At 41.2% G+C, this 25,848-nt stretch overlaps 2 protein-coding genes across 2 annotated transcripts in view; one reads left to right on the top strand and one right to left on the bottom strand.

Moving 5' to 3' along the window:
- Nucleotides 1-15,619, top strand: part of STX6 (syntaxin 6) — a 176,168-nt gene extending 160,549 nt beyond the window's left edge. The window contains exon 8 of the mRNA XM_029617757.1: nt 15,334-15,619. Coding sequence (XP_029473617.1) covers nt 15,334-15,416 — 83 coding nt within the window. The 3' untranslated portion in view covers nt 15,417-15,619. The remainder of the gene's footprint in view (nt 1-15,333) is intronic.
- Nucleotides 15,620-21,134: 5,515 nt separating this feature from the next.
- The window catches only part of LOC115099795 (uncharacterized protein KIAA1614-like), a 35,188-nt gene continuing 30,474 nt past the window's right edge, over nt 21,135-25,848 (bottom strand). The window contains exon 6 of the mRNA XM_029617644.1: nt 21,135-21,217. Within this exon, the coding sequence (XP_029473504.1) occupies nt 21,135-21,217 (83 nt within the window). The remainder of the gene's footprint in view (nt 21,218-25,848) is intronic.

Genomic DNA, 25,848 nt, shown 5'->3' with positions numbered 1-25,848 from the left:
TAAACCCTCAAGCTGTACTACCACCCTCTATAACATACATTCTAGATGTATGGCTCCGAAAGGGTGAGGGTCTTCGGGGGGAATAAAGTATACCACCATAGTACCTATCTATATGCCAATAACACGTTTAATCCTGGGTTCGACAATCCGGCCTTCCAGGAATGGCGGAACAGAGGGCTCCAGACATGGGGACAACTGTGGGGACCAGACAAGCTTAAACAATTGAAGTTTGGTTTGTCTGACTCGTCGTTATTTCCCTACAACCAACTAGCTCATTTCTCTACTACAGCTTCACTCGGAGGTCCTCTCGGGGGAATCTGATTTTGAAAAACTATGCTCTAGGGCAGCGATTCTCAACCGGTGTGTCGCGACACACTAGTGTGTCGCCAAGCACCTGCTGGTGTGTCACATGCTCCCGGTCTCTCCCGCTGCTCTTTCTTCCCTGCTGCCGTTGCCGCCGGGCTATCAGAACGTTCAAACCCAGTGGGAATGGCAGCGATGGTAGAATAAGCAGTGGCACCCATGGCTGGCCTTTTCTTCTTCCCGCACCCCCCCCGTGACCCGGAACAGGAAGTGATACGCGGTGCACGGGAAGGAGAAAGACCGTGCCGCGTGATAAAGTAGCAGCGGCCGCTATAGCATCTGCCCCCGAGCAATTGAAGCATGAGAGAGATCAGGTGACTGGTGTATGTTTGTGTGTGTCTGTGAGAGAAAGAAAGTGATTATGGGAATGAGAAGTCTGTACATGTGGAGAGAACAAGCATGGGAGTGAGAGACTGGTGAGAGAGAGAGTGTGTGTGTGTGTGTGAGTGTGTGAGACAGAGAAAGTGATTATGAGAGTGAGAAGCCCGTATATGTAAGTAGAACACAGGAGTGGGAAGCCTGTGTGTGTGTATGGCATGAGAGAAACTGTTCAGAAAGGTGACTGGTGTGTGTGTGTCAAAGACTGTTTGGGAGATGATTGGTGTGTGTGAGAGACAGAAAACTGGTCATGGGGGCATGACTGGTTATGGTGTGTGGGTGAGAGACATGGGACTAAGGAAGAGGACCATGAGTATAGAGCTTAGCCTCTATGCTGCTTCTGGTGTGTGCTACAGCCTGTATGGAAGAGGAGTAGGAGAGCTGCTGGAGGGGGTAAGTAAAGGTGGCTTTTTAAGTTTATTTTTCTTGATTGACTAATATTTTAATTATTTAATATTATGTGATGTGTCTGCTTTTTTTGAAATATTTTATTGGTGTCTGGAGAATTTTTAATAGTTTTTATGAGTTTTTAATTGTTGGATGTTATTCTGTTCATAGCTGTTTTGAAACATTTATTCTGCTTATTAGGATAGTTTTACAATTATTTCTGTGTGGGGATCTATAGCTGCTTGCTATTTCTGTTTTCCTAATAAGAGGTGTATTGGTTTTTAGGGCCTGATTTAATATTTGTAGTGTTGCCTTTTCATAGATAGGGTTGCTCCTGTTTGAGTGTATTCCATAATACAGGTGTAACTGTGTGCGGATTAGTTTATGTGCATTACTACAGATCCTGGGAGTATGTTAGGTCGGTTCTGTGTCTGTTACCGAGATGAGATATTTTACTAGCATGTAAGCGTTTTATTACTCTTATTTGTTATGTTTTCTCAAGAGGACATGCATTGGTGGTAAACTGCTGTCTTTTCATAAGTAGGGCTATTGAGCCTGGAAATAGAAGGAGTTTGAGTTGCTGTTACTGCGATGACACCAGAACCAGAATATCTTTTTTGTAGGGTGAGTTGTATGGGGAATGTCATAATTTTGCTTTACATCCATTATTGTGGGTCAGGGGGGTTCCCGTGGATGCAAACTGTACTTTTACATCTAGCCCCGTGACAATCATGGGTCAGTGTGTCACGCATGTGAGAACCATCTGTCAGGTTGTGTCCCGACAGAAAAAAGGTTGAGAACCACTGTCCTAGAGCATATGGATTTAGAGGGTTTCTTCCAAAATGTTATACGATTGCTATACAACAATCCTTTGGCAATCATCTTAGCGAATAATGTACAATCTGATGTTTGCCATAGATATGCGTACATGTCAAGGATGTCTCATCACTATTGTATCTTTGTTGACTTTAGAGCCATTATTGAGATCAATTCAATTCAAAATAGGAATTGAAGGAAAATCCGTACAGAGGCACAAGTATTTAAATTTGCTGAATTCGCAGAAATTTTATTGGTTTTTCTAATCAAGCCTGAGCTGATTACTGAGACTTTTTGAATGCTTTGAAAAATGTTCTGGTTTCAGATTCAAAGCTGATAAATCTGAGACCTTAGCCTTCCAGGATTCTGTTAAGAGTGCAACAGAGAGGGCAAGTTTCTGTTTAAAGTGCGCGGCTGGGGTGTTTAAATATTTGGGGTTGAAAGTTGCCATGGATTTGAGAAATTTATACAATGAATATTTCTCAACTAATGACATTTACCAAAGCCAAATTACATGCCTAGTGATATTTGCTGCTATGTAAAATGGAAGCTTTTCGCCAAATGGTTATATATTCTTCAAATTTTACCAGTCAGATTAATAAAGACATATGGCAGTTGGATAGAATGATGTTGGTTTCAAGGTGGTCTAGGTTTTCCTAATTTGGAGGTGCATAGTCTGGGTAGTATATTGCGGATTCTTAGAGATCGGTATACGATAGATCTCATTATGTTAACTGATTGGGGGGGGGGGGGGGAGGTTTAGGCAGAACCACTTGATTTATGATATGTTCTACACTTTGCAACTAATAAATTGCCTTAAGGCTTGTCACATAATATTCGAATCCCTCCCATATGATGGACGTGGCAGAGATTGACCAAGTTATAGTATATAAGAGTTCTAAGGCATGTTCTTCGTTGCTACCTATTCAATGTAATTTTAAATTTCACTCTGGGTGCACAAACTTCTAATTACCGTATTGGGCCTCCAAGGGTATTATGCCATTACAGCATGGCCTTCAAGGGTATTATGCAATTACAGCATGTACTGAGAAATGATGGAGCGATATTAACTTATCCAGATTTGAAAGCCCAATATGATTTGGGAAATAAGGATTTTCTCGATTTGCAACTATGGCAATATGCTCCACCTTGAAGAAAGAGATTTGGTTGCTTCCCTTCTTGATAATCTGGATACCTTTTTTTTTTTTTTTTTTTTTTTTTTTTAAATCGAGAAGATGGAGAGGATCTCACTTTAAAAACTACATAAAGCATTGTAGCACTTAGACTCTTAGGTCTTTGTTGTCACTCACAAGATGGATTTGGGAGAGTAAATTCTTATCTCAAGAAGTTCGAATATCTTCCAATATGTACTTGCGGGAACTACAATATACATTTTTTTTATAAGAGCTTATATTACTCAAGCCAGTACGTTTAAAGCTAAATTGTCTTCCACAGCAACTTGTTTGAAACTCAAGTGCTGGTGGGAAACTTTGACCCATGCCTTTTGGTCATGTTCTTGCATTCTCCCATTTTGGAGATTTTGGCCATTCTATTCCTATCACTCCACAAATTTTTATTTTATTTTTAATAATTTTTTCCCTTTATTGTTTAGGAATAGAGAATTAACTTTTTTTTTTTTTTTGCCAGGAAAGCCTTTGTTTTAGGCAAACAAATCCATATATTGACTTGGTAAGGGGACAACCCACCCTCCTTCTGGCAATGGTGTAACTTGCTTCATGAGCAAGAGAAAACCCAGACAATGTTATCAAAACAGTGGTGAGATTCAAAGTGCAATTTATACTTAATTTTTATAATTATTTTCAAATAAGTTTAAATGGAGGAAAAAAAGACTTCAGATGCCACCTCCTACGGCAATGTGCTTGCAAGATGGTTTTAAAGTAAAAAATCATTAGTCTTAAAAAAAAACAACCCCCAAAAACCCTCCACATTAAAAATCAGTGCTAACATTTAAGGCTACTTGATTTTTACTCTAAAACCATATCACAAGCAACACTGGCTTAAGGATGGTCGGTGGCATCTAAAGTCTTTTTCTTTCATTTAAGTTTATTTGAAAATAATTATAAAAATTAAGTATAAATTCTTTGATTTTCACCATGATAACATTGGCTGGGTTTTCTCTTGTTCATTTGCATGCACACCCAGTGGTCATCTTTTTTGTTGAAGTAACTTGTTTCATGACATGATGCAAATGGAAAACATGTACTCAATCTAATTTTGTACATAGGAAGTTATTGTTAACCATTTGGGAGAATTATATACATAGTCTTTCTTCATGTTCAAGGAGTCTAATCCTAAATTGTTGATGGTACCAGCTCTATGTAAGTATTATATGTCTGGGGCTACCATGTGATTGAGCTAAGGATAAGGGGTAAGAGAAGTAATGGAGAAATTATTTACCTTATAATTTCATTTTCCTTAGACAGAGAGATGGACTCAGGACCAATGGGTTTGTGCTCTTCTGCTAGCAGATGAGAGACTGAGTCAGATTTCAAAGCTGACTTCATTCTAGATATACCCCTACAGTAACCTCAGCTCTTCAGTATTCTCTTCGAAAAGCTGTTGTGGATATATCTTTGCTTAAATAACTTGATTAAACTTGAGTAAAACTTGAACTGGTTCAACTAATTTCCAAACTGGAGACCACCAGTGCACTCAACCAATTAACGCAGACACCGGACAACTGTGGGTGTCTTGAGCTAAGGGTAGACTGCGGCTTACCCGTATTTGCATCCTTGGGTGGGATGCTGATTCCATCTGTCTACACTAAGGAAAACAAAATTATCAGGTAACTAATTTCTCCATTTCCTAGCATGTAGCCAGATGGATTCAGGACCAATGGGAAATACAAAAGCTACTTCCGGACAGGGTGGGTAATACTGCCCTTGCGAAGGCTGCATCTTCCCGGGCCTGAACATCCAGGCAGTAGAACCTGGAAGTGGTGTGTATGGAGGACCACATCGCCGCCTGACAGATCTCAGTGGGTGACAGCAGCTTGGTTTCTGCCCAAGAGACTGCCTGGGCCCTCGTAGAATGAGCCTTAACCTGTAGAGGTAAGGGCTTTCCTGCCTCTATGTAGGCTGCCTTGATTACTTCTTTGATCCAGTGGGCTATGGTCGCCCGCGAGGCCACTTGTCCTTGTTTCTTCCCGTTGTGAAGAACGAAGAAGCGATCTGTTTTGCGCACCGGTTCCGATCTTTCCAGGTATCGCACCAGGAGTCTGCCGACATTCAGTTGGCGAAGAAGGCGTGAGTCTTCCAAGTCCTTATGTTCATCCGGAGCTGGTAGCGAGATGGTTTGGGGTTCAAGTGAAACTCAGAAACCACTTTCGGAAGGAAGGAGGGGACAGTGCACAGTTCTATGGTTCCAGGTGTGAACCTGGGAAACAGTTCCCGACAGTATAGAGCCTGTAGTTCGGAGATGCGATGAGCTGAACATATTGCCACCAGGAATGCCATCTTCAATGTTAAGAGGCATAGTGACAAATCGCATGTTGTCTGAAGGAAGCCCCAGCTAGGAAGTCTAATACTAGATTGAGATTCCATAGAGGCAACGGCCACTTTAGGGGTGGTCGGAGTTGTTTAACCCCTTTCAGGAAGCGGGACAAGTCTGGATGGGTTGATAGCCAGATACCGTCCTACTTCTGCTCTGAAGCAGGCCAGTGCAGCTACTTGGACCTTGAGGGAGTTGAGTGACACCCCCTTCTTCATACCGTCCTGTAGGATTCCAGAATCATGGGAATCTGGACTGTCTGTGGGAGAATCCCTCGGTCCTCACACCAGGCTTCGAATACTCTCCAGATCCGTATGATTGACAGGGATGTGGAGAACGTGCGTGCTTGGAGCAAGGTGTCAATCACGGCCTTTGAGTAACCGCGCTTCTTCAGGCGAGTCCTCTCAAGGGGCAGACCGTAAGATAGAATCGAGACGGATCTTCGTGGAGAATCGGGCCCTGCCAGAGAAGGTCCCTGTGTGGAGGTAGGCACAGAGGGTTCCCCGCAAGGAGTCTTTGCATGTCTGCATACCATGGTCGTCGTGGCCAATCTGGGGCCACTAGTAGAACTAGTCCCCTGTGATGTTCTATCTTGTGGATGACCCTGCCCAGTAGTGGCCATGGGGGGGGAAGGCGTACAGTAAGTCTTCCTCTGGCCAAGTCTTGACGAGAGCGTCGATTCCTTGGGATTGCGGCTTTTGTCTGCGGCTGAAGAACCTGGGGACTTGAGCACTGAGACGGGTGGGCCAGTAGGTCCATGGCTGGGAGGCCCCAACGATTTAGTATCAGTTGGAAGGCTGTGGTCGACAGGTCCATTCCCCCTGGTCCAGGCTCTCTCTGCTGAGAAAGTTTGCTGAGACATCTTTTCCTGCGATGTGGGAGGTCGAGATCCCTTGTAGGTTTATCTCCGCCCATGCCATGAGAGGGTCTATCTCCAGAGACAGCTGCTGGCTCTTGGTTCCTCCCTGGCGGTTGATGTAAGCAACTGTTGTCGCATTGTCAGACATTACTCAAATTGCTTTGCCTCTGAGTCTGTGGCAGAATTACAGGCATGCTAGTCTGACTGCCCAAGCTTCCAGGCAGTTTATGTTTCATTCCACCTCTTCCTTGTTCCATTGTCCCTGGGCCGTCAGTTCCTGACAGTGGGCTCCCCACCCTCGCAGGCTCACATCCGTGGTGAGCAAGATCCAGTGCGGTGGGGATAGGCTTACTCCTCTGCTTAGGTGATCTTCCTATAGCCACCACTGGAGCTGAGAATGTACCTCTGCTGGTAGTTGGAGGCAAATTGAGTAGTCCTGGGACAGTGGGTTCCATTGTGACAGTAAGGAGCGCTGGAGCAGTCGGCATATGGGCCCTTGCCCAAGGGACGACTTCCAGGTTGTTGCATGAGGCCGAGGACTTGAAGATAGTCCCATACCTTGGGGCGTGCATTGGTCATCAATCGTAATTGTTTCATCAGTTTCCTTTTCCTTAGGGGAGGGAAGAAGACTTTGTTCTTTTTGGTGTCGAAAATGGGCCCCCAGTTACTCTAGCAATTGAGAGGGCTGCAGTCTGCTCTTGCCTGTGTTCACAACCCAACAGAGTTCCTGCAGTAGGCTCTTGACTCTGCTGGTCACCTGCTGGCTCTCTTCCGAAGACTTTGCCCTGATTAGCCAATCGTCCAGGTAAGGGTGTACCAAGATCCCTTCCTTCCTCAGTGTTGCCTCCACAACCACCATGATTTTGGTGAAGGTTCTGGGGGTGGTTGCCTAGGTCGAAGGGTAGTGCTCGGAACTGGTAATGGTGACCCAGTATCGCAAAGCGCAGGAAGCGCTGGTGATCCTGATGGACTGTGATGTGAAGGTAGGCTTCGGAAAGGTCCAGGGAGTGTTAGAAACTCTCCCAGTTGTACTGCCATTATTACGGAGCGAAGAGTTTCCATGCGGAAGTGTAGAACCTGCAGATGACGGTTGACATTCTTGAGAACCAAGATGGGCCAGAAAGATCCTTTTTTCTTGGGAACAATAAAATAGATGGAATAGCGCCCTGTATTTTGTTGGGGGCGTGAGAACCGGAGTTATTGCCTTCAGACTGAGTAGTCTTATTAGAGTGGTTTCTACTGCCCAGTCTCTTGGAATGGGAGTGGCAGGGTGACATTATAAATTTGTCTCAAGGGATGCTGCGGAACTCCAGAGTAACCTTCTCGAATGATGTTTAGTACCCATTTGTCTGACGTTATTTCGACCCATCTTTGGTAGAAGAGGGCAAGTCGACCCCCTATATCCTCTTCCTGTGGATGGGTCGGCCCATTCTCATTGTGGAGCACGGCTGGAGCCTGCCCCCAGGCCTGCTCCCCTCTTGGTCTATCTGTTCCAAAAGGGCTGGGACCTTCCGGAAGGACGAGGTGCCTGGAACTGCGAGAAAGCGCTGCGATCCTCTGCCCTTGGTTATTCTGGGGGAGGGACGCTGAGATCTTTTACTTCTTTCCGGTAGCTGAGGCACTGGGGATTCGCCCCATTTGCTGGCTAACTTCTCCAATTCACTTCCGAACAAGAGAGATCCTTTAAAAGGCATTCTTGTGAGATTCTCTTTAGATGTCATGTCTGCAGACCAATTCTGTAGCCATAGTTGTCTTCTGGCTGCCACTACTGAGGCAACGCCCCTGGGCTGAGGTGCGCACCAGGTCTGAGCTTGCGTCCATGAGGAAGGCTGCTGTAGGTTCCATTGTCTCACCGGTATACATTCCGGAGTTTTTTTGCCTCTCTCGCGAGGAGCAAGCAGGAATGTGCCACCAGTGCACAGCAGGAAGCAATCTGCAGTGTCATTGCTGTTGCAAAGGCCTGCTTAAGAATGGATTCCAATAATCTGTCCCGAGTGTCTTTCAATGCAGCCCCTTCCCTCAACGGGAATCTTTGTTCACTTTGAGACGGCACAGACCATAGCATCCACTTTCAAGAAACGCAGGCGTTCCTTGGTCGCTGGTTCTAGAGGGTATAGGGCTTCCATGGCCCGACCCTCTTTGAAGCTGGCCTCCAGGGCATCCCATTCCAGGTTAATCAGTTCATGGATGGCTTCCATCATTGGAAAGTAGCATGAAGCCTTATGAAGGGACACCAAGATGGGGCTCCTTTGGTTCCGCCATAGGGCCCGTGCCAGGAATACCCAGTGTCTTCAGAGTCTGGGAAACAAGGGCAGGTAATTCGTCCTTGTGGAAGAAACGAAGCATGGTTCAGTATGGTTCCATTCCTGAAGGGATTTCTCCTTCTTCCAGGGAGTCACTCATCATCTGAGGTGTCTGGGTCCCTGTTAGGAAAGTTCTTGGTTAGGCGAGGCATGTCTCGAGGCAGCCGAGCCAGGCTGGGAGGATCTTGTGCTTCCGGCAGAGGTTAAGCCTGGGGCGCAGCTGGGGCTGATTGTGTCTGAACGAAGGCTTGCAGCTCTTGAAAAAATTCCAATCAGGAGAAGATTCCCTGGGTCCATGTTAACCCCAGAGGGAGTCGGAGTAGGGGCCCCCGAGGTACCCCCTCCTATGGGAAGCCATCTCGGAGATACATAGGTCTGGGGAACTATCGTCAGTAGTTCTGGAACCATCTCCCGACAGTAAGGGGCCAGGCTTTGGTTTCCCCTGGGATTCTTTTTTTTTGTTCCCCCTGGGCTTCTTCACAATTTTGACACAGGCAGAACTCCTGCGCAGCTCTTATGTGGCAAGCTGTGCAAAGAGTGCCTTCTGGCCTTCTTGGGTTCCGGTGCCATTGTGTCTATGTGTTTGCGCGCGTGCAGTTGTAAACGTGGCTGTGCGTGTAGATATGCGCCCGGGCTCGCTAAGTTGTGTGCACGTCTATATTGGATGCACGCAAGTTAGGCGCATCGGCCGACTGGCTTGCCCCGCTTGTACCGCCGGTTGAGAAGGGAAGATGGCGCCGACGACCCCTGCGCGTAAGATGGTGCCCCCCGAGGGTCTCCATGTGTGTGGACTCTTGCACTGGATCGGGGCCTAGCCTAACCAAGGCTGCTCAACCCCTATCGGTGCTCCCTTCTAACCTTGCCGGGGATGGATTCGGAACAGCAATCCGAGCTCTGGAGACCGGAGACCTGAATTTAAAGATTTCTTCTTACCTGGTCTTGGTGCTTACCGATCGTGTGTTGGATGGTCTCCAGCTGTGGGGGGAGAGGGAATTACCTTCACCGCTGCACTCGTTTCTGCACCCGCTGCCTTTCAACCACCCTGGGGGGTTAAGTCCATGCCGGGAACCGGCTACCGGACCAAGGCACACCTCTGAGGGATATTGGAGATCAACCTCAGGAATTCTCGACTGAGGGAGGGACTCTTAGTTATCACCGCAGGAGAGCGGGACTCGATCTTCCTTAAGAATTACAGAAGAAGAAACAAAATTTACCTTAACACTATTCTAGTGTGTGGGATAGTGTCCACATCTGCTAGGAGATGGAGAGTTACTGAAGAGCTGAGGTTACTGCAGGGTGATGTTACTGCAGAGTGACGTCAGCTTTCAAATCTGACTCAGTCTCCCATCTGCTAGCAGAAGAGCACAATACCCATTGGTCCTGAGTCCATCTGGCTACACGCTAGGAAATGGGTGGATGGATTTGGTTTGCTTGAGGATAGATTGGTGGTTGATGTCTTGGGATTTGGAGAAAGGGAGTTAAGGAATAAAAAACAAAGAAAAGTATGTTGTAAGATTGCTATTGGCCTTGTATATTTCAGAGACAAAGATATGCAAGGTTGTATTATTTTTCATTTGTTGCAAATAAGAGACCTGGATATAAAATGAAGTGCTTTTATAAGATCATACTTTAAGTAAGAGAGATAAAATAGATTATGTGAAATTGGTCAACTGAAAGTACCTGCAACAGAAAGATGGAAATCAATTAATAAACCTGATTATTTCAGCAAGTATGAATGATTAAGTAAGATGGACAAAAAAAAGAAAAGTAGAATTAAAGTACTAAGGATCAGGAATTAATAGAACAAGCATAAGAAAGCAGAAAGGACAGAGAAATGCCTGACTCTTAATACTGAATAATCTGGGAGAAAATGAACATGATGTAAAATACTGAAATTACTAATTTTAACCAAGCTGATAAATTTCACTTTAATTTTCTCTAGTGTTGATATTTTTAATTTAAACCAAATGTAAATATTCCTCAGTTTTTTTTAGGTGTGTTTATTTTAGTCATAGATATCTCAAACTGTAAAATATTAGTACCTATCTAGTTTTGGGTTCATACAGGTATTGTTAATGTGCACAGTTATGAGGCTCACAGGCACTTGAGGTTGCATCTTGTGTTATCAGAGTCCTCTATGAGCTTCCCTGATAAAATACAGCCTTTGGACCTCTAAATGTAATCATTAAACCTCTTAATTTAAACATTTTAGGTGATTATGCCATGTTTGTGCTCATATAAGTTCAAAAGGATCTCTCTCTGATGAATATCCAACCACTGAGCTCAGGAAATTTGTTCTGGTAACTTAAGATACCAGTAGGATATTTAGTCATTGCATTCAAAAGCAATCTTGGAATATCCAGTCACTGGCATCAAACAGCTTACTCTGCTTACAGTGCTCTCCTGTGGAAACTCCGTATTCAACTTACACGGATAATGGTAATCTTTGCAGAGCTGCACTGTGGCAACTCTCACCTTTTCTGCCCATCATGCACATCGGTACAGTATAACTCCTCAACCCCTTATAAAAAAAGGGTTGTCTTGGTTTAGTCTGGATATTCCACCAAAATCTCAAAAACCTCCCAGTGAATAAAGATTTATTTCATGGACTAATGAGCATGTGATAAAATTATAAAAATTGAAAGGGATTTTTCCTATGATGGTGGCAAAAGCTTAAAAGTTTGGCTCCAAAGGAGTTTGTGAATTCAGGGAGGGCCACCTGAGGTTTTCACTTTCATATGAGATTATGTGCAGTTATATCAGTATTTGGGATTTATAAAAATTTACATTTTTGGACCAGTGTTTTTGTTCAGTTTTGGTATTTAGTCTGGACACCAACACAAACACACACACACACACACTACTCTCCAATCACAAAACCATCAACATAGTCACAAAGAGGGGCATGTAATAAAAAAGGCATATTCTGTAATCAATCATTTGTTGTTTTTTTTCTTTTAAAAACACATAGCTACATAAAGTTTGTTTTATACAACCATCTTGAAACTATGAAACAGTACCACATTGTGCAGTATTTACCTACTTACCAAAAAAGGTATGCTACACTTAAAAAAAATTATTCTTTACATCTACTGGAAAGGGAAGAAAGACATTTATAAAAGCAGCCACAAATACAGCAGTTTCAAGCAAGCAGCTTTTCTATCCCAATATCTTTTCCACTGATACACAAGCAGTGAAGGATAGAAGAGAGGGGAAGAGAAGAAAGCACCCATAGGACAACTCACATTCCAGATTTACTTCTGACATTTACTACTCTGGGCTTCAAATAACAATAATTTAGACCAACACAGTGAGGAGAAGGATGGGAAAATGAGAGTAATACAAGCAGAGCTCAAAATCCCCATCTTCCAGCCCCTTCCAAATACTATTTGTTGCTGTACAGACTTGCATCACATTTTAAGACTATTACTTTTACATCAAGTGTAAGGTTGAAAGTAACTTGCTGTCTGTGCTCAGAAACTCTGTTTCATGAAAAGCAATGACACCTTCATGTATAAATATCTATACATGACCAAATGTTTTCCCCGATTTGCAAATTTAGATTGAAATTCCCCTCTCTGCTCACAAGCAGCACATCTGGCTACATGCGTGAGGGAGAACGTAACAGACTGTGATTTACCTTCCAATGCAAACATAATTTACCTCTCCCCACAAAGACAGTCTTTAGAGTCAAACCCAGTGAACCACTGATTAGTGACTGGTTCCTGGGGAAATTGAATGATCCCCCTTTTTTCTCAACACTAAGCATGGGCCATTGATGACAAGTACATCAGAGCCCCATCTGCAGCAGTACAGCAGTACATCTTCACCTTGTTCCTTCCATGGAAAATTGTCTGGTTGCCCTGAAATATGGAACATAACCACCACACACAACCCAGGATAGCTGCAATGGCAACACAGACAAGTAACATGACAAGCAGCACATCACATCTTTTGGCTGAACCTTTCTTAATGGGACAAATAGTGCAAAATATCCAGGATCTTATTGGCTTGCTCCTTGATGCATTTGAAGGGCACATGATTTTTTTTTTTTTTTTTTTTTACACAGATAACCTGTCCCAATGAAGGAAAATTCTGCCAGTTACACATTGCAAGGGAAAACGAGGAAAGTTTAGATTGTACTCGCACTGTTAATTCTGTCACTGTCTCAGGAAGGCCAGCACACTTGGCATTTGTGTGCATTTTGTATAAACAAAATCCGTGTAATAGTACATAAATTATATGTTATTTAACGGCACAGAAAAACTGATTATACAGTGAACCATTTGCAAAGGGCATAAAGTCTACATTTATTGTTTTAAAATTAAACCTGCAGGGATGGAACAAGCTGAAAGAGGACAAAATGAATTTCTGATTTCTGTACACTAAGGTTCGCACATCTCCACTTCTCATCTAAATTCCTAAAGCAGTCACTTTCCCTCTCTACTCACTGGTAGTTAAACATTACCTCCCATTAATAACTTTTAGAATTTCCTAAAAAGAAAGATGTGATAGATAATAATGGAGAGGTTTGCTCCAATTGCCTTACTAGGATCAGCACAGATACTGTTACATTTATGGCTCTATCCCTATAGCTCACCATAATGGAATTTTTACCCAAACAGAGATAATTTGAAGAAGGTGGAACTCAAAAGATTCTTTCAAGCAACCTAATTATGCAGCCAATTAAGCATAAAACACAGAGTCCATTATCTATTTCTGAACAGAAGATATGAAAATGAGTCATTAGATACAAAATAAAGAACTAAGCATTGCTAGTGAGGCGACCAGCATATTGCATCATATCCTCTGTTTTCAAAGCTGCAGAAGAGAATTTTCAGCAACCTTGTTAGAGATCTGGATGGGTTATCACTAGCTTAAGAGACCCCCAACAAAATTAAAATAGCAGATACTAAAATGCTAAAAGTTTGAGGGTGTTAAGACTGAGCATGTAATTATCACCTTCTATCCCCCCAAAAATAAATATATCCATTTGCCATAGCACAAAGTTTGAAATACAAGATGATGTGTTAGAGCAGAGATTCTCAGCTCAATCATTGGGACACACCCAGTCAGTTAGGTTTTCAAGATAACCACACTGAATATGCATGAGACACTGCCACCATTGTATGCAAATCTGTCTCATGCATATTCATTGCAGATAGACTGAAAATCAGACTGGGCTGCATATGTCCCAAGAACTGGGTTCAGACTTCCTGTGGTAGAGAACCTGAGTCTGTCTCCAAGGAGGTTTCTTCTCCCATGAAAAGAAAAGGCTGGAGATGTAATTCATACTAAGATTGCAAACATGTCATGACTGCAATTAAAAGCTGTGCTAAATTTAAAAAATCACACAGGTCAGAAAAAAATCTAAATATAGTTAAACCTTGCAACCTCAAAATATGGAGACAGCCTCTTAAAAAAAACAGATGGATAATAGAAGATCTTCATATTGGGGTTGACCACTAAACCTGAAATACGGAATGCAATGACCAAAGACAACACAGCCTGGGAGCAATGACAGCACAGATAATGACTAACATGAAAGTTTTCTATTATTCCTTTTTTTCTGAAGAGACAGGTGCCATATTTTGAGATTGGATAGTTTGGCTATATTTTGCAATAAAAAGTTGCTACTCTAAAGTTATGGAAAAGGAAACCATCCTTAAATTCCTTATTGAAATAAAAAAGCATTTTAGAAAACTGAGCAGGAATAATATTTAGCAGGAAAATTCTGTAATATTTGTTTTATAGCAATTTCTTAACTTACAGGATCTATTTTCTGAAAATGTTATGCTATCTTAAAATCAGTTCTTAGTGTTCTTTATGTTCTCTGTGCCTCCATCTTCTAATACATGTCAAAGGGCTTGGGGATTATGCATACTCTGACACTATAAATCTAGTGTCCGATTACCAGCTGGCCAATGAACATGCTCTCCAGATCTAAAGAATACAAAGCAAGAATCATACAACCTTTCAGAGTTGGCATTTACCAACAGACTTTCCTTAATCTAGCCTGGGTATTATTGAACAATGATTCAAAAAAAGAAAACAAAAAACAAAAGGCAGCTTTCCCTATAAAAAGGAGACATTTCTCTGGCAATGATTATTGGTTGGTGAATAATACACCTACAGCGGTCAATGAGAACTCCATACTCCCAACTCAAGAGATGAAAGTAAAAAGAAGAGTGATATGTTATACAGTTTGCATGCAATTAGAAACAGGGAAGTATAAAAAAGCAGAAGTACCACTGAAGTGTACCAAAATAAAATAGAAAGAGAACAAAGTAATTAGGAAAAGATACCTTTATAAGACTAATGAATGTTAAGATAAAAGGTTTCAGGACAAGTAAAACAAAGTTGCTTAACTGTAATAAGTGTTCTCCACAAACAGGATGTCAAATCAGCCACACAAGTGGGCAATGTCATCTGATGATGCCAGCCCAGATCTGCTCTCTTGGAGCTCAGAAAACTCAGTGTGGGAGTTCATGTAAACTGGCCCAATGCAAGTCTTCTAATTTTTTTTTTACCTAGCTAAGCTTCAACTCAAAGGGAGGAGGGTGGGATTTTGTGGCTGATTTGTCCAGTTGTCTAAGGAGAACATCTGTTACAAGTGAGCAACTTTGCTTCTCTGTGGAGGAGCAGGACTAAATACAGCCACATAAGTGGGAACACCTAAGCTGAGACTTGGATAAAACATCTTTTGTCTTTGTTTAGGAGGAATATGCAACCCAGAGAACAAGTGGAAGCTGGGAAAATTGAAGCCATTCATTGAAAAGGTTTATTTGAGAACTACTTGACTAAAGTCACTACTTATGCACGATTCCTCTTCTGAACAATGTTTGACAAATGTGTGAACAGAGAACCAGGTAGTTGCTTTGTAGATGTCTTGTACAGAAGCGGAGTGACTAAAAAATACCGAAGCTGCAATTGCCCGGATTCAACAAGCATCTCTGTAACAGAATAAAATATAGTCAAGACTGCCAAGATGAAAGTGTCTGTTTTCTCACTGGATGTCTGTCTGTTTGGATCAAGAGAAATTAATAAATTAGAAGCATTCTTGTGAAGCTTTTCCCTTTCTAAATAGTATTGCTGTTCTATTTTACTGGATTGAGGCCTTAAGAAGAAAGTAGGAAGGACTATAGTTTGATTCAAATGGAATTGAGAAATACGTTCAGCAGAAACTCTGGGTGAGTTTTCTATACTATATTCTTTAATATTTGAGTTTATGGAGGGTTTACTAGCAATTGGAATTCACTTACTCTCCAAGCTGAAGTAAAAGCTATGAAAAAGAATTTTCTAAGATTTTATATCATTATTTGCCATAGATTCAAATGTAGGTTTCATCAGTCTTGACAAGACTAGGCCAAGAAACCATAGTGATAGTGGAATCTTTATAGGTGGGTGAAGATGGAAGAGCCCTTTTATGAATCTTATCAGGATACTGGAAGACCCTCAGAGGTTAATGATATACTAGTATAGCACTTAGATTAATGTAATCAAATATGATTTTAATCTTGACTTAAAAAGATGAAGATATTGCAGCACTAGAGAGGTTTCACAGATTGGTGCAAATCCCAGGACCAGATAGAAAATCTTTTCCACTTAAAACCATAGGAATGTCTGGTGGATGGCTTCCTTGTTGCTAGAACTGCTTTTTCTATGATGAAATAGGCATGGCTTCTAGGATTTAGTGCTCAACATCCATGCTATTACCACTACAGAGAAGATTGGAGTGAAAAAGAGACCAGTTGTATTGGGTTAAAAGATACAGAAAGACTGGGAGGTAAATAGGCTGAGTAACTGACAGTCTTTGAAGCCTAGAAAACCAAGCTTGGCGTGGCCAGAAAAGGGCTATTTGAATCATTTTTGTCCTGCTTTAACTTTAGGATTGCTTTGGCAATTAAAGGAATTGAGGGAAATGTACATACTAGGCCTTTCAACAAAGAAATCACCAATGCATCGAATGCCAAGGCATTGTGGTCTCTCTTAGAAATATATATTCAAAGTTTGTGATTGAAAGAAGCTATAAAGAGATTATCTGTTTTTTTGGAAATTGTTGAAGTGGAGAGGCCACCAACGCTGAAGGGGATAGTTCAAAGAATCTTCTACAATATTGAATTTCTCTAGGATGCATGTGGCGTATAGATGTACATTTCTCTCTATTGCTCAAGTCATTTTTTAGGGCTTCCCGACAACGTTTGAGAACCCATTCCACTATGTTTATGAAGTACATTGCTACAACACTGTTTGTTTGAAATTGAAGGACCTTCCCCTTTATGGAAAGTTTGAAAGCTACAAGTTCTTTGAAAATGACTTTCATTTCTAGAATATTTATATGACGTTTCTGTTCCTTCTTTATCCACATTCCCTTAAGAACATAGCAGGCCCAAGAGCGCTCCCCAGTTGGTGGGCTATTCCACCAATGTAGAAAGTCTTAGAGTTAGAGAAACTGGTATTCTGTAAGACAGTGGCTGAGAAAATTTGTTCCAGTGACACTTCAAGTGGTAGTCATGTGCAGCCGTGCAAATGGAGTCACATGTGATCAAGCCATCCTTAAACTTTTTTGTATTATTTTTTTGTTAGACATTGATTCCAGGTTGTGAAATGAACTTTCCAGTTTAAGTAGTTTTGACATTCTTTGAACAGGAAGAAGAGTGTCTAGCAATGCTACAAACTGTAGGTGATGAGGTGACAAAGGATCTCTCATAGTTGAGCACAAATCCTGTTGAGAAGAAAATAAATGCAAACTGTGAGATAACTTGGCTTCTTTTAAGGATCTGTTTGTTATTAGCCAATTGTCTAAGAATGAAAAAACTAAGACATTGTTCTTTCTTAGATAAACTGTCACTACCACTAGATATTTTGTGAAGACTCTCAGGGTTGCTGAGAGGCCAAACAGAAGGACCTTATATTGATAACTGTCACCCTCTACCATGAATCTGAGATATCTTGTGGTGTTGATGAACGGGAATGTGTAAATGCGTATTTGATATTCAATGTACGCAACTAATTGTTTAAGTCCAGAAAGGGGAAAGATGTTGCTAGCAAAATTCATTTTGAACTTCTCTCATCACAGACATTTATTCAATTCTCTTAAGTCCAGGACAGGGCAATGGTCACCTGACTTCTTGGGAATAAATATTTTGAGTTAAAACTCTTTGTCCCTAACTGACAATGGAGCTGGTTCTATCACGTAAGAGGAAAGGAGATATCTTAGCTCTTGTCTTATGTACAACTGTTCTTTGGGAATGCAATGTGACAAGAGGGGAATCACAGGTGAAAGTTTTGAAATTTAATCTGTAATTTTTTTTTTTTTTTAGATACTGAACACTCAACCATCCATGGTGATAAAGGGTCATTGGTGGTAATAAAGCTGAAACCTCTCCCCCATGGGAAGGTTGTCCTCAAAAACCCGGTATTTGTTTTTGGGTTCACTGCCTGAGGCCTGTCCCTAGTATGTGGTCTAGATTGTGATTGTTGCTGCTAAGGCTGGTAATGTTCCCTTTGGTATAGTTAAGATGTGTAATGCCTATGAAAATATTTTGTATGTTTGATACCTTCTTTGAGAGGCTGCTGGATCCTCAGTACACACGCTTAGAGTTTGTAGTGTGTACTTTTTTTTTTTTTTAAATGATGTTCACCATCTTCTTCACTTAATCTCCAAAGAGATAGTCTCTTGTACATGGAGTATCTGCTAATTTCTCATGGATATATACATTTTAGGTCAGAGGCCTTAAGCCATGCTAATCTTCTGGCAGCTATAGCAACAGCTGAAGCTGTAGAAGTGTCAAAATTATCATAGATGGATTTTCTGTTTTGAGCAATCATCTGCATCTAGAATACGGGAATGAAACTTTCCTTGAAGTTCAGGAGAAAGGCAGCATCATCTTTGATCTTTTGTAAGATTTTATACAAGTATTATCTCATTTGAAATTGGTGAGTAGAAATCCTACTTTGAAGCATGGTTGCCTGAAAAGAAAAAAACCCAAACCCCACCACATTTGTCCATATTGTCTAGGACTCTACATTCCTTCCCTGGAGGATTATTGGAGTAGATTTTCTTTTTATTTCCTTGCCTTTTGTAGTGATGACTCAGTTATTACAAAATCACAAATTAGTTGTACCTTGTCATGATCTATGCAGTCCTTTACATCTATATTTGAGATCAATTTTCCTGGATGCTGCATTATAGAATGGGGAAAAATTCACATCTTAGACTGGAGGTCTTTCAGGTCTTATGCACTAGAACAGCACTTAGGCTGCTTAGGAGCTTTGATATATTTCAGGACTCCAGGAAAGTTCTCTGATGGTTCTGAGTCCTCTTGCAATGGAAATGGGATACAGTCTCTCTTCTGGATAAATGCTGCATAGGAGAGATCCTCTGGCAGTGTATTTCTTCTGTTTTAGGATATGGCTCACAAGGTATTCCTGGAGATTCTGGAAGGGAATTCCAGATATGGATTGGTGAAGTAGATCTTGAGAAGATTTATCCTCCTCTTCCACAGGTTTCTGAAAAGGCAGAATTGGTGATGGATAATAAATATGTTGTAAAACTCTTTCTAGGACAGCAGAGCACTCAGGAGGTAATGGCATTTCTGTCATATTATTTTACAAATCATGTCACATTTTTATAGGAATGTACTGTTATCTTTGGTGGAAAAGCTGATGAGGAAGTGTCCAATTCAGGCACTAAGATAGTGAGCACTTTCCTAGATTCTTCTGTGCCAACATGGTCAGCATCAATGAGATATCTGATGCAGAAGAACCAGAAGTTGATGGTGCCAAGATTTTTGGTGCCATGGTTAATTGACAGGTGGCATCAATTGCTGGATCTGCCAGAATGCTCCAGTGAACTTTGCACCAACATGTGTCTGAGACTTTTGTGCCAAGGGGGACTTTTTTTCTATGCTGATGAGAGCAGGAAGAAGAGAAAGGTTTTTGCTTCGATACTTTGACAACTCAGACCTTTTCTTTTTAGGAAACGCTGATCCACCCAACTAAAAGTCTTTTACCCTCAGGGGAAGATACCGCCAAAATTAGTTTGAGCTGCTGACTGATGGCTCAAGGAGAGATCCTTCTACAGGCCTCACAATTCAAGGTGTCATGACAAGATCCCAGGCATTTAAGACTAACCTTGTGGAGATTCACAGTAGCCATCTTATGGCCATATTTTTTGCAAAGTTTGAATGGCTGCTTCCCCAGCATGAGAATGGAATTTTTTTTTTTTTTTAGAAAAAGCAAACCTGCAGGGGAGAAAAACCCCCCAAAACAAAACTAAGAAAAGCCAAAGAAAACATTCCTGAGGAGACTCAGGTGGGGCCAATGAGCTGGAACACACCTACAGGCTCAGAAAGTGTTCTGAGAGCAGGTTAGGGCCGGCATCAGATGATGTTGCCCACTTGTATGGCTGCATTTAGTCCTGCTTGTCCATGAAGAACATCTCTTCCTCAGTCAATATTAAGTTGTTTGAGGAAAGGACCTTTATGTATTGGTTAAATTAATAAAGGAATCATCTCCATGCAACTACAGTGCTGGAATTCTAGCATTGTCAATGAAAACTAGACAAAGTGTCTGTAAATGTTATCAGAGAACAGTTATGTTAGCTGACCTCTGAAGATGGATGCACACAACAGAAGTTACAAAACTTGCAGTTATCTGAATACAAGAAAATATTCTATTTTTCCTAAATTTGATTAGCATGCTTAGGTTTCAAGTATGCTATGAGAACAGGCTTTTGTAGACATGCAGCTCATTTGCTTCTCCCTCATTTTTATATTTACAAAGCCCACAGAACACAGTTGATAAGCCTGCCAACTAAATATGGCCATAAAACTCTTAACATCATTCATTTTAATCAGATACCTCTAAAAGTGTGGAATTCTTTATATAGACTGAAACAGAAGCACCAGAGAAAATCAGAAAATATCCTTGATAAATAAGGATCGCATGCTTGTAAGAATGATATGTTTGCAGACTCAGGTTTCTTCTGTTAAAGTCAGTGAGTAAAGTTGTGTTTTGGGATCAGGTGGTTATAGATTAGGGGTATCTAACTCCTGTCCTCAAGGGTCTCAAACAGGTCTGGTTTCCAGGATATACCTAACAAATATGTATGAGACAGATTTGCATTCAGCTGAGGCAATGTGCCTGCAAAATATGTCATGTATACTCACAGTTATCCTAAAAAGCAGACTGGTATGCGTTCCTTGATGACTAGAGTTGGACACTCCTGTTATATATCATGGTCAACTAAGTGGAGGACTATACTTACCACATATGAGAATGTCACTTTTGGAGGCTAATGTACTAAACTGTCCATATTAATGACATGCAAATGAACTTGTATTTCATGTTAATGCTGATATTAACACAAAAAAGCTAAACATTACTGAGGTGTAAGGTTTCTTGTAGTAAGTGGTCTGTGTTAACTTCTGCATGCTTTAACATGTATTTTACACAAATCACCTCATTGCATTTATATGTAATGAGCTGATTTGCATAATTGTGCAGCTCATTACCTATTTTGCATGAAAGTTTGCAATAGCTAAATAATTTGCATTAATGCTTTTGTAAATATCAGCACAGTTTAGGACATTGGCCCCTGGAAAAGAAGATATAAGCAGGTCATATTCAGAGAATGTCACTGAAAATATGACAGGTAGTCTGCACTGTGGGATCATACTATAGATATAGGAAATCCCAGTTTTCTTCAGTTTCTCCTCTTGACTTACTCAGTTATGGAATTAATTTAAATTAACTCCTAAGCAAAGTAGTAAAACACCATTTTCACATCTGACTGATCTAAACATGTAAAAAGTCAGCTGCCTTAAAATATGTACAATGGGACCAATCTACCTACAAACAGGGCAGTGCATGCACATACACAACTGCATATGCATGTGAGAGTTACATACATTTAACACACTGGTTATACACATACAACACATGGATGGTCTTCAGACATATACAGTTTTAATGCAGGGAATGGAAATGTGGCCAATGTGTTCAATGTAACAAATGGCTCCAACCCCCTATCAGATAAGCACATTCCTACGCCCAACTAACCATTTACCAAATTATTTTAATTTAAATGTTTTATTAAATGTTAACCCTCTGAATGGAGTAAAATGGAAGCAAATGTAATGGATCTCTCTGACCTAAGAATTCCAACTTTTTTTTTTTTTTTTTAAAACATGTCCTGGTGACAAGGTAGATCATTTACTGTAAAACCTAGTACAATTATGTACCTTGGTGTAATCCTATAATCTTAGTATTTCATGCCTACTTTGTGCACTGCTTTTCCCTTTCCAAAGCAACACATGCTTGCATTTAGATTTTTTTCTGCATACAGAGGGGAAACACAATGGCTGCCAGAACCTGTCTGATCCATGATCCTGGCAAAGTTCCTTTCTTCTACTTAAACCGGAGGAGGGAAATTTGAGTAACTGAGTAACTAGATTGTGTTAGTCCACACTCAAAACCCTTTTTTCCTCTCAGGATCTTTAAAAAAGCCTTTAATGGAAATATTGTTTCCACTGCTTCTTTGTTTGGCACATAAACCTAGCTTCAACTGCTGTATCAGGGTGCCAAATCCCATACACTAGTCAGCTGGCCAGACCTTCCCCGCATCACTCCCCCCGCACCATGCACCTATTGCTCTGCAGGATCGCTTTCCTTTCCCGCACCTGCCCAAACTATATTCATACTTGCCTAGCGTTATTTCCTCAGTGCACCGCTTTTTCTCTTCTCTCCACCTCTCTCTCTCATACTATTTGCACAGCTTATGAGTTCTTGCATTATTTTTACCCCAATAGTGATAGCATGTTACCTTCACTGTTTCAAAATGACATTTTAAACAGAGTGAAAATGACATGGTTTGACAAAACAATTAACAGGTTTAGAACACTGCAAATCTATTTTGGGATACAAGTCAACTTCAGCCTCCTAAGATTTCTCATTGGAAAATTTGGTCCTACATGTGATATCACAATTGAAGGGCATCAGTTTAAACTTCAGTAGCAGACAAACAAAACAAATTGTGTTTTCATGATGAGAATCTTAGAAGGGAAGGAGACATACCATATAAAACCAAATTCTGAACTGCATCTAAATATAGATTTTTCCTGTATTTGAGAGCTAATGCTAAGCAGTACCATCAGTCATTGTGTGATGACATCAATGCACGTGATGTTATCATCACCATGCTTCACTCAGAAGGGAGATAAAGGAAAGAATGTTGCAAAACTTTTTTTCCTAACTACTGCATGTGTGCGCGCGCACTGGCATTAAAATTACACGTACCTGGGATGTGTGTAATCTTCAACAGACACACATGCACAATACACTTTGTGCTTCACCAAGTCAAGGTCACATATTGTGCCTCCTTTCCCCACTACAAGGGACAGTCCTGTACATACCATGTCCAGTACACAGAGGGGTAGATTTTAAAAGGTTGCGCGCAGGCGTACATGTGCGCGCGCACACTTGTACGCCCAATTTTATAACATGCGCGCGCAGGCAGGTTATAAAATCCGGGGTCGGCGCGCGCAAGGGGGTGCACAATTGTGCACCCCTTGCGCGCGCCGAGCCCGCACCAAGCCGCCTTCCCCGTACCCTCCAAGGCCGCTCCGAAATCAGAGCGACCTTGAAGGGAGCTTCCCTTCCCCCCCCACCCCACCTTCCCTTGCCCTACCTCCCCCCCCTACCTTTTTTGTTTCAAAACTTACTTCAGCCCTGGGGCTGAAGTAAGCTGAGTGCGCCGGCCAACTGCTGGCACACGATCCCTGGCACAGCAGCAAATGGCCGCTCTGCCTGGAGCCCCTGACTCCGCCCCTTTAGTAAAGCCCTGGGACTTACACGCTTCCCGGGGCTTTAGGCCCAGCACGCGTAACCTTTTCAAATCTGGCCCACAGTGCTTACTTCTGTTTCCTAAAAGGAGCTTCCAGTGATTAACGTATAATTTCATTGCATACCTTTGTGTATCATTTTTTTAAAGAATGTTATGCCCTGGCCAAAATAATTACACACACATTGTAAAGTATCTCGCTCTTCCAATCCAGCTCCCATTCTTTTTCTTAAATAAAACTGATAGGGGTGGATTTTTTTTTTTTTTTACAGTGAACATCCCCTGTTTTTCACCTGCTGTGCCAGGAGATATAGCCATAATTAGTCTCCAAATGCAGACACAGAGACCAGAACTGGCCCCCTGCTGATTATCTATAAAGCTTTCTGCCTCATCTGGCCTCAGTCTGGACTCACTCAGGAAACAGAGTGATCAGCAGGCAGCAAGAGAGAACTGTATTGTCTACAACACATGGATTAACAAAGCTGATATATACATGCTGGGATGTACATATATGTATAGTTCCGTGCAAAAGTTCAGGCATTCCTGGTCAAACTGTATGTTTCAATGAATCTCTATGTGAACAGAAACTGACACAGCCTCTACATGGTACCAAGTTAAATACATCTTTCTGCAATGTTTAACGCAAAATTACTATTTGCTGATTTTAACAGATTGAAAATAATATAAAAGTAAATATGGCATGTGCAAAAGTTTGGACACCCTTCCAGTTGATTCATTACTACTTTTTTAAACTCCAAAACATTGACTCATTAGACCTTCAATTAGTCAACCAATTCCAAAGTTTCACAAATACTCTAATTGTTCCATCTACTTTCACCAACTGTCGGCTCCTCTAAGCAACGACCTGGCCTGAGCATTTGAAAATGAAGACAATTCACTCATCTGCTGAAAGGTTTAGCTGCCACTGGAGTAGTCGTCTGCCATTCCACAGTACAGCAATAGCTATACAACAATGATCTGCCTGGAAGAGTTGTCAGAAGAAAACCTTTTCTACAACCTCATTACAAAAGTCATTATCTAAAGTATGCAAATCAAACCCTTGATAAGCCTGAATCCTTTTTGGAACAAAGTGATTTGGACTAATGAAACTAAAAATGAACTGCTCGGCACAACCACATCTGGGAAAAAAAAAATGGTGAAACATTTGAAGAAAAGACCACCTTTTCGACCATTAAGCATAGGGGTGGATCTATTATGCTTTGGGGATGTGTGGCAGCTAGTGGCACAGGAAATATTGTGCAAGTGGAAGGACGAATGGATTCCACTAAACATCAAATGCATGCTCAAAATTCCATCTACAAAAATTACACTCCATGAAATTACAAGAGGAAGAGCTGTTTCCATTGCTGGACCTTTACTCTGGAACACTTTACTAGACCAAATAAGAAATACAGTGTCAGAGCTCTTTTTAAAAAAAACAAACAAAAAACTGAAGGCTTTTCGGTTTAAACTGGCATTTAATGATTTGCAAGCTTCAACCCTTTGCTCACAAGCTGCCTCACAGCTCTTGCTCGCAGGATTTTAGTTATGCTTCCAGATGTTTTCCATTGTGTCTTTGATATATTTTGTTTTAAAGTTTTTATGAATGTTTTTACTCATTGTAATCTGTTTTGAACATTTGTTTGAATAAAGCAGACAAATTTTAATAAATTAAAAAAATACAGGTTGCAACAACTTCTATTCACTTAGAGATTCATTGAAATTCAATTTGACCAGGGTGTCTAACCTTTTACACCCACAATTGTATACAATTGGTTCAAAAATTACAGTGTCTTGGTTTGACAGACAGAATAAGAGAGACACTAAAGTCCCAAAAAGCAATAGCAAACAAAAAATGGGAACTAGATACTACCGCAACCAAAAGAAATAAGGTTTTGCAATCCATCAACACGTGTTTAAAAACCTAAGGTGTCAATAAGCCAGTCAGACATTTTCTATAAGTCAGCAGTCATTGGATTTTTAAATCTAACAGTCCCTGAAGAAGCATTTTCCCATGAAACCAGGCTGCTGTTGGGCTATTTAAATACTCTGCTTGGACTGTTTTTATTTTATTTGCTTACAAAATTCTCAAAAGATTTAGAATTGCATTGATAAATATCCTGGTGGCCCATGCATTGCAGGACACACCCACTGGCTTGCTGACACCTTAGGTTTTTAAACACTTGTGTTATCTGTTGGTGGATTGAAAACCTTATTTCTTTTGATTGTGTGTATATTAAAGTCCCATTTTTTGGTTGTTTGACAAGTAATCAGGAACAAAACAAAAAATTCTCAGGCTTTCCTGCACTTCTGATCAGGTTCCAGGCTGCCTGTCTACCTTAGGTGACACCAACAATACAGGAGATTCTGATGATCCCACCTACAAG

Source organism: Rhinatrema bivittatum, chromosome 10, assembly GCF_901001135.1.
Source record: "Rhinatrema bivittatum chromosome 10, aRhiBiv1.1, whole genome shotgun sequence".
Taxonomy (NCBI): Eukaryota; Metazoa; Chordata; class Amphibia; order Gymnophiona; family Rhinatrematidae; genus Rhinatrema; species Rhinatrema bivittatum.
This window is presented reverse-complemented; position numbering and strand designations above follow the sequence as displayed.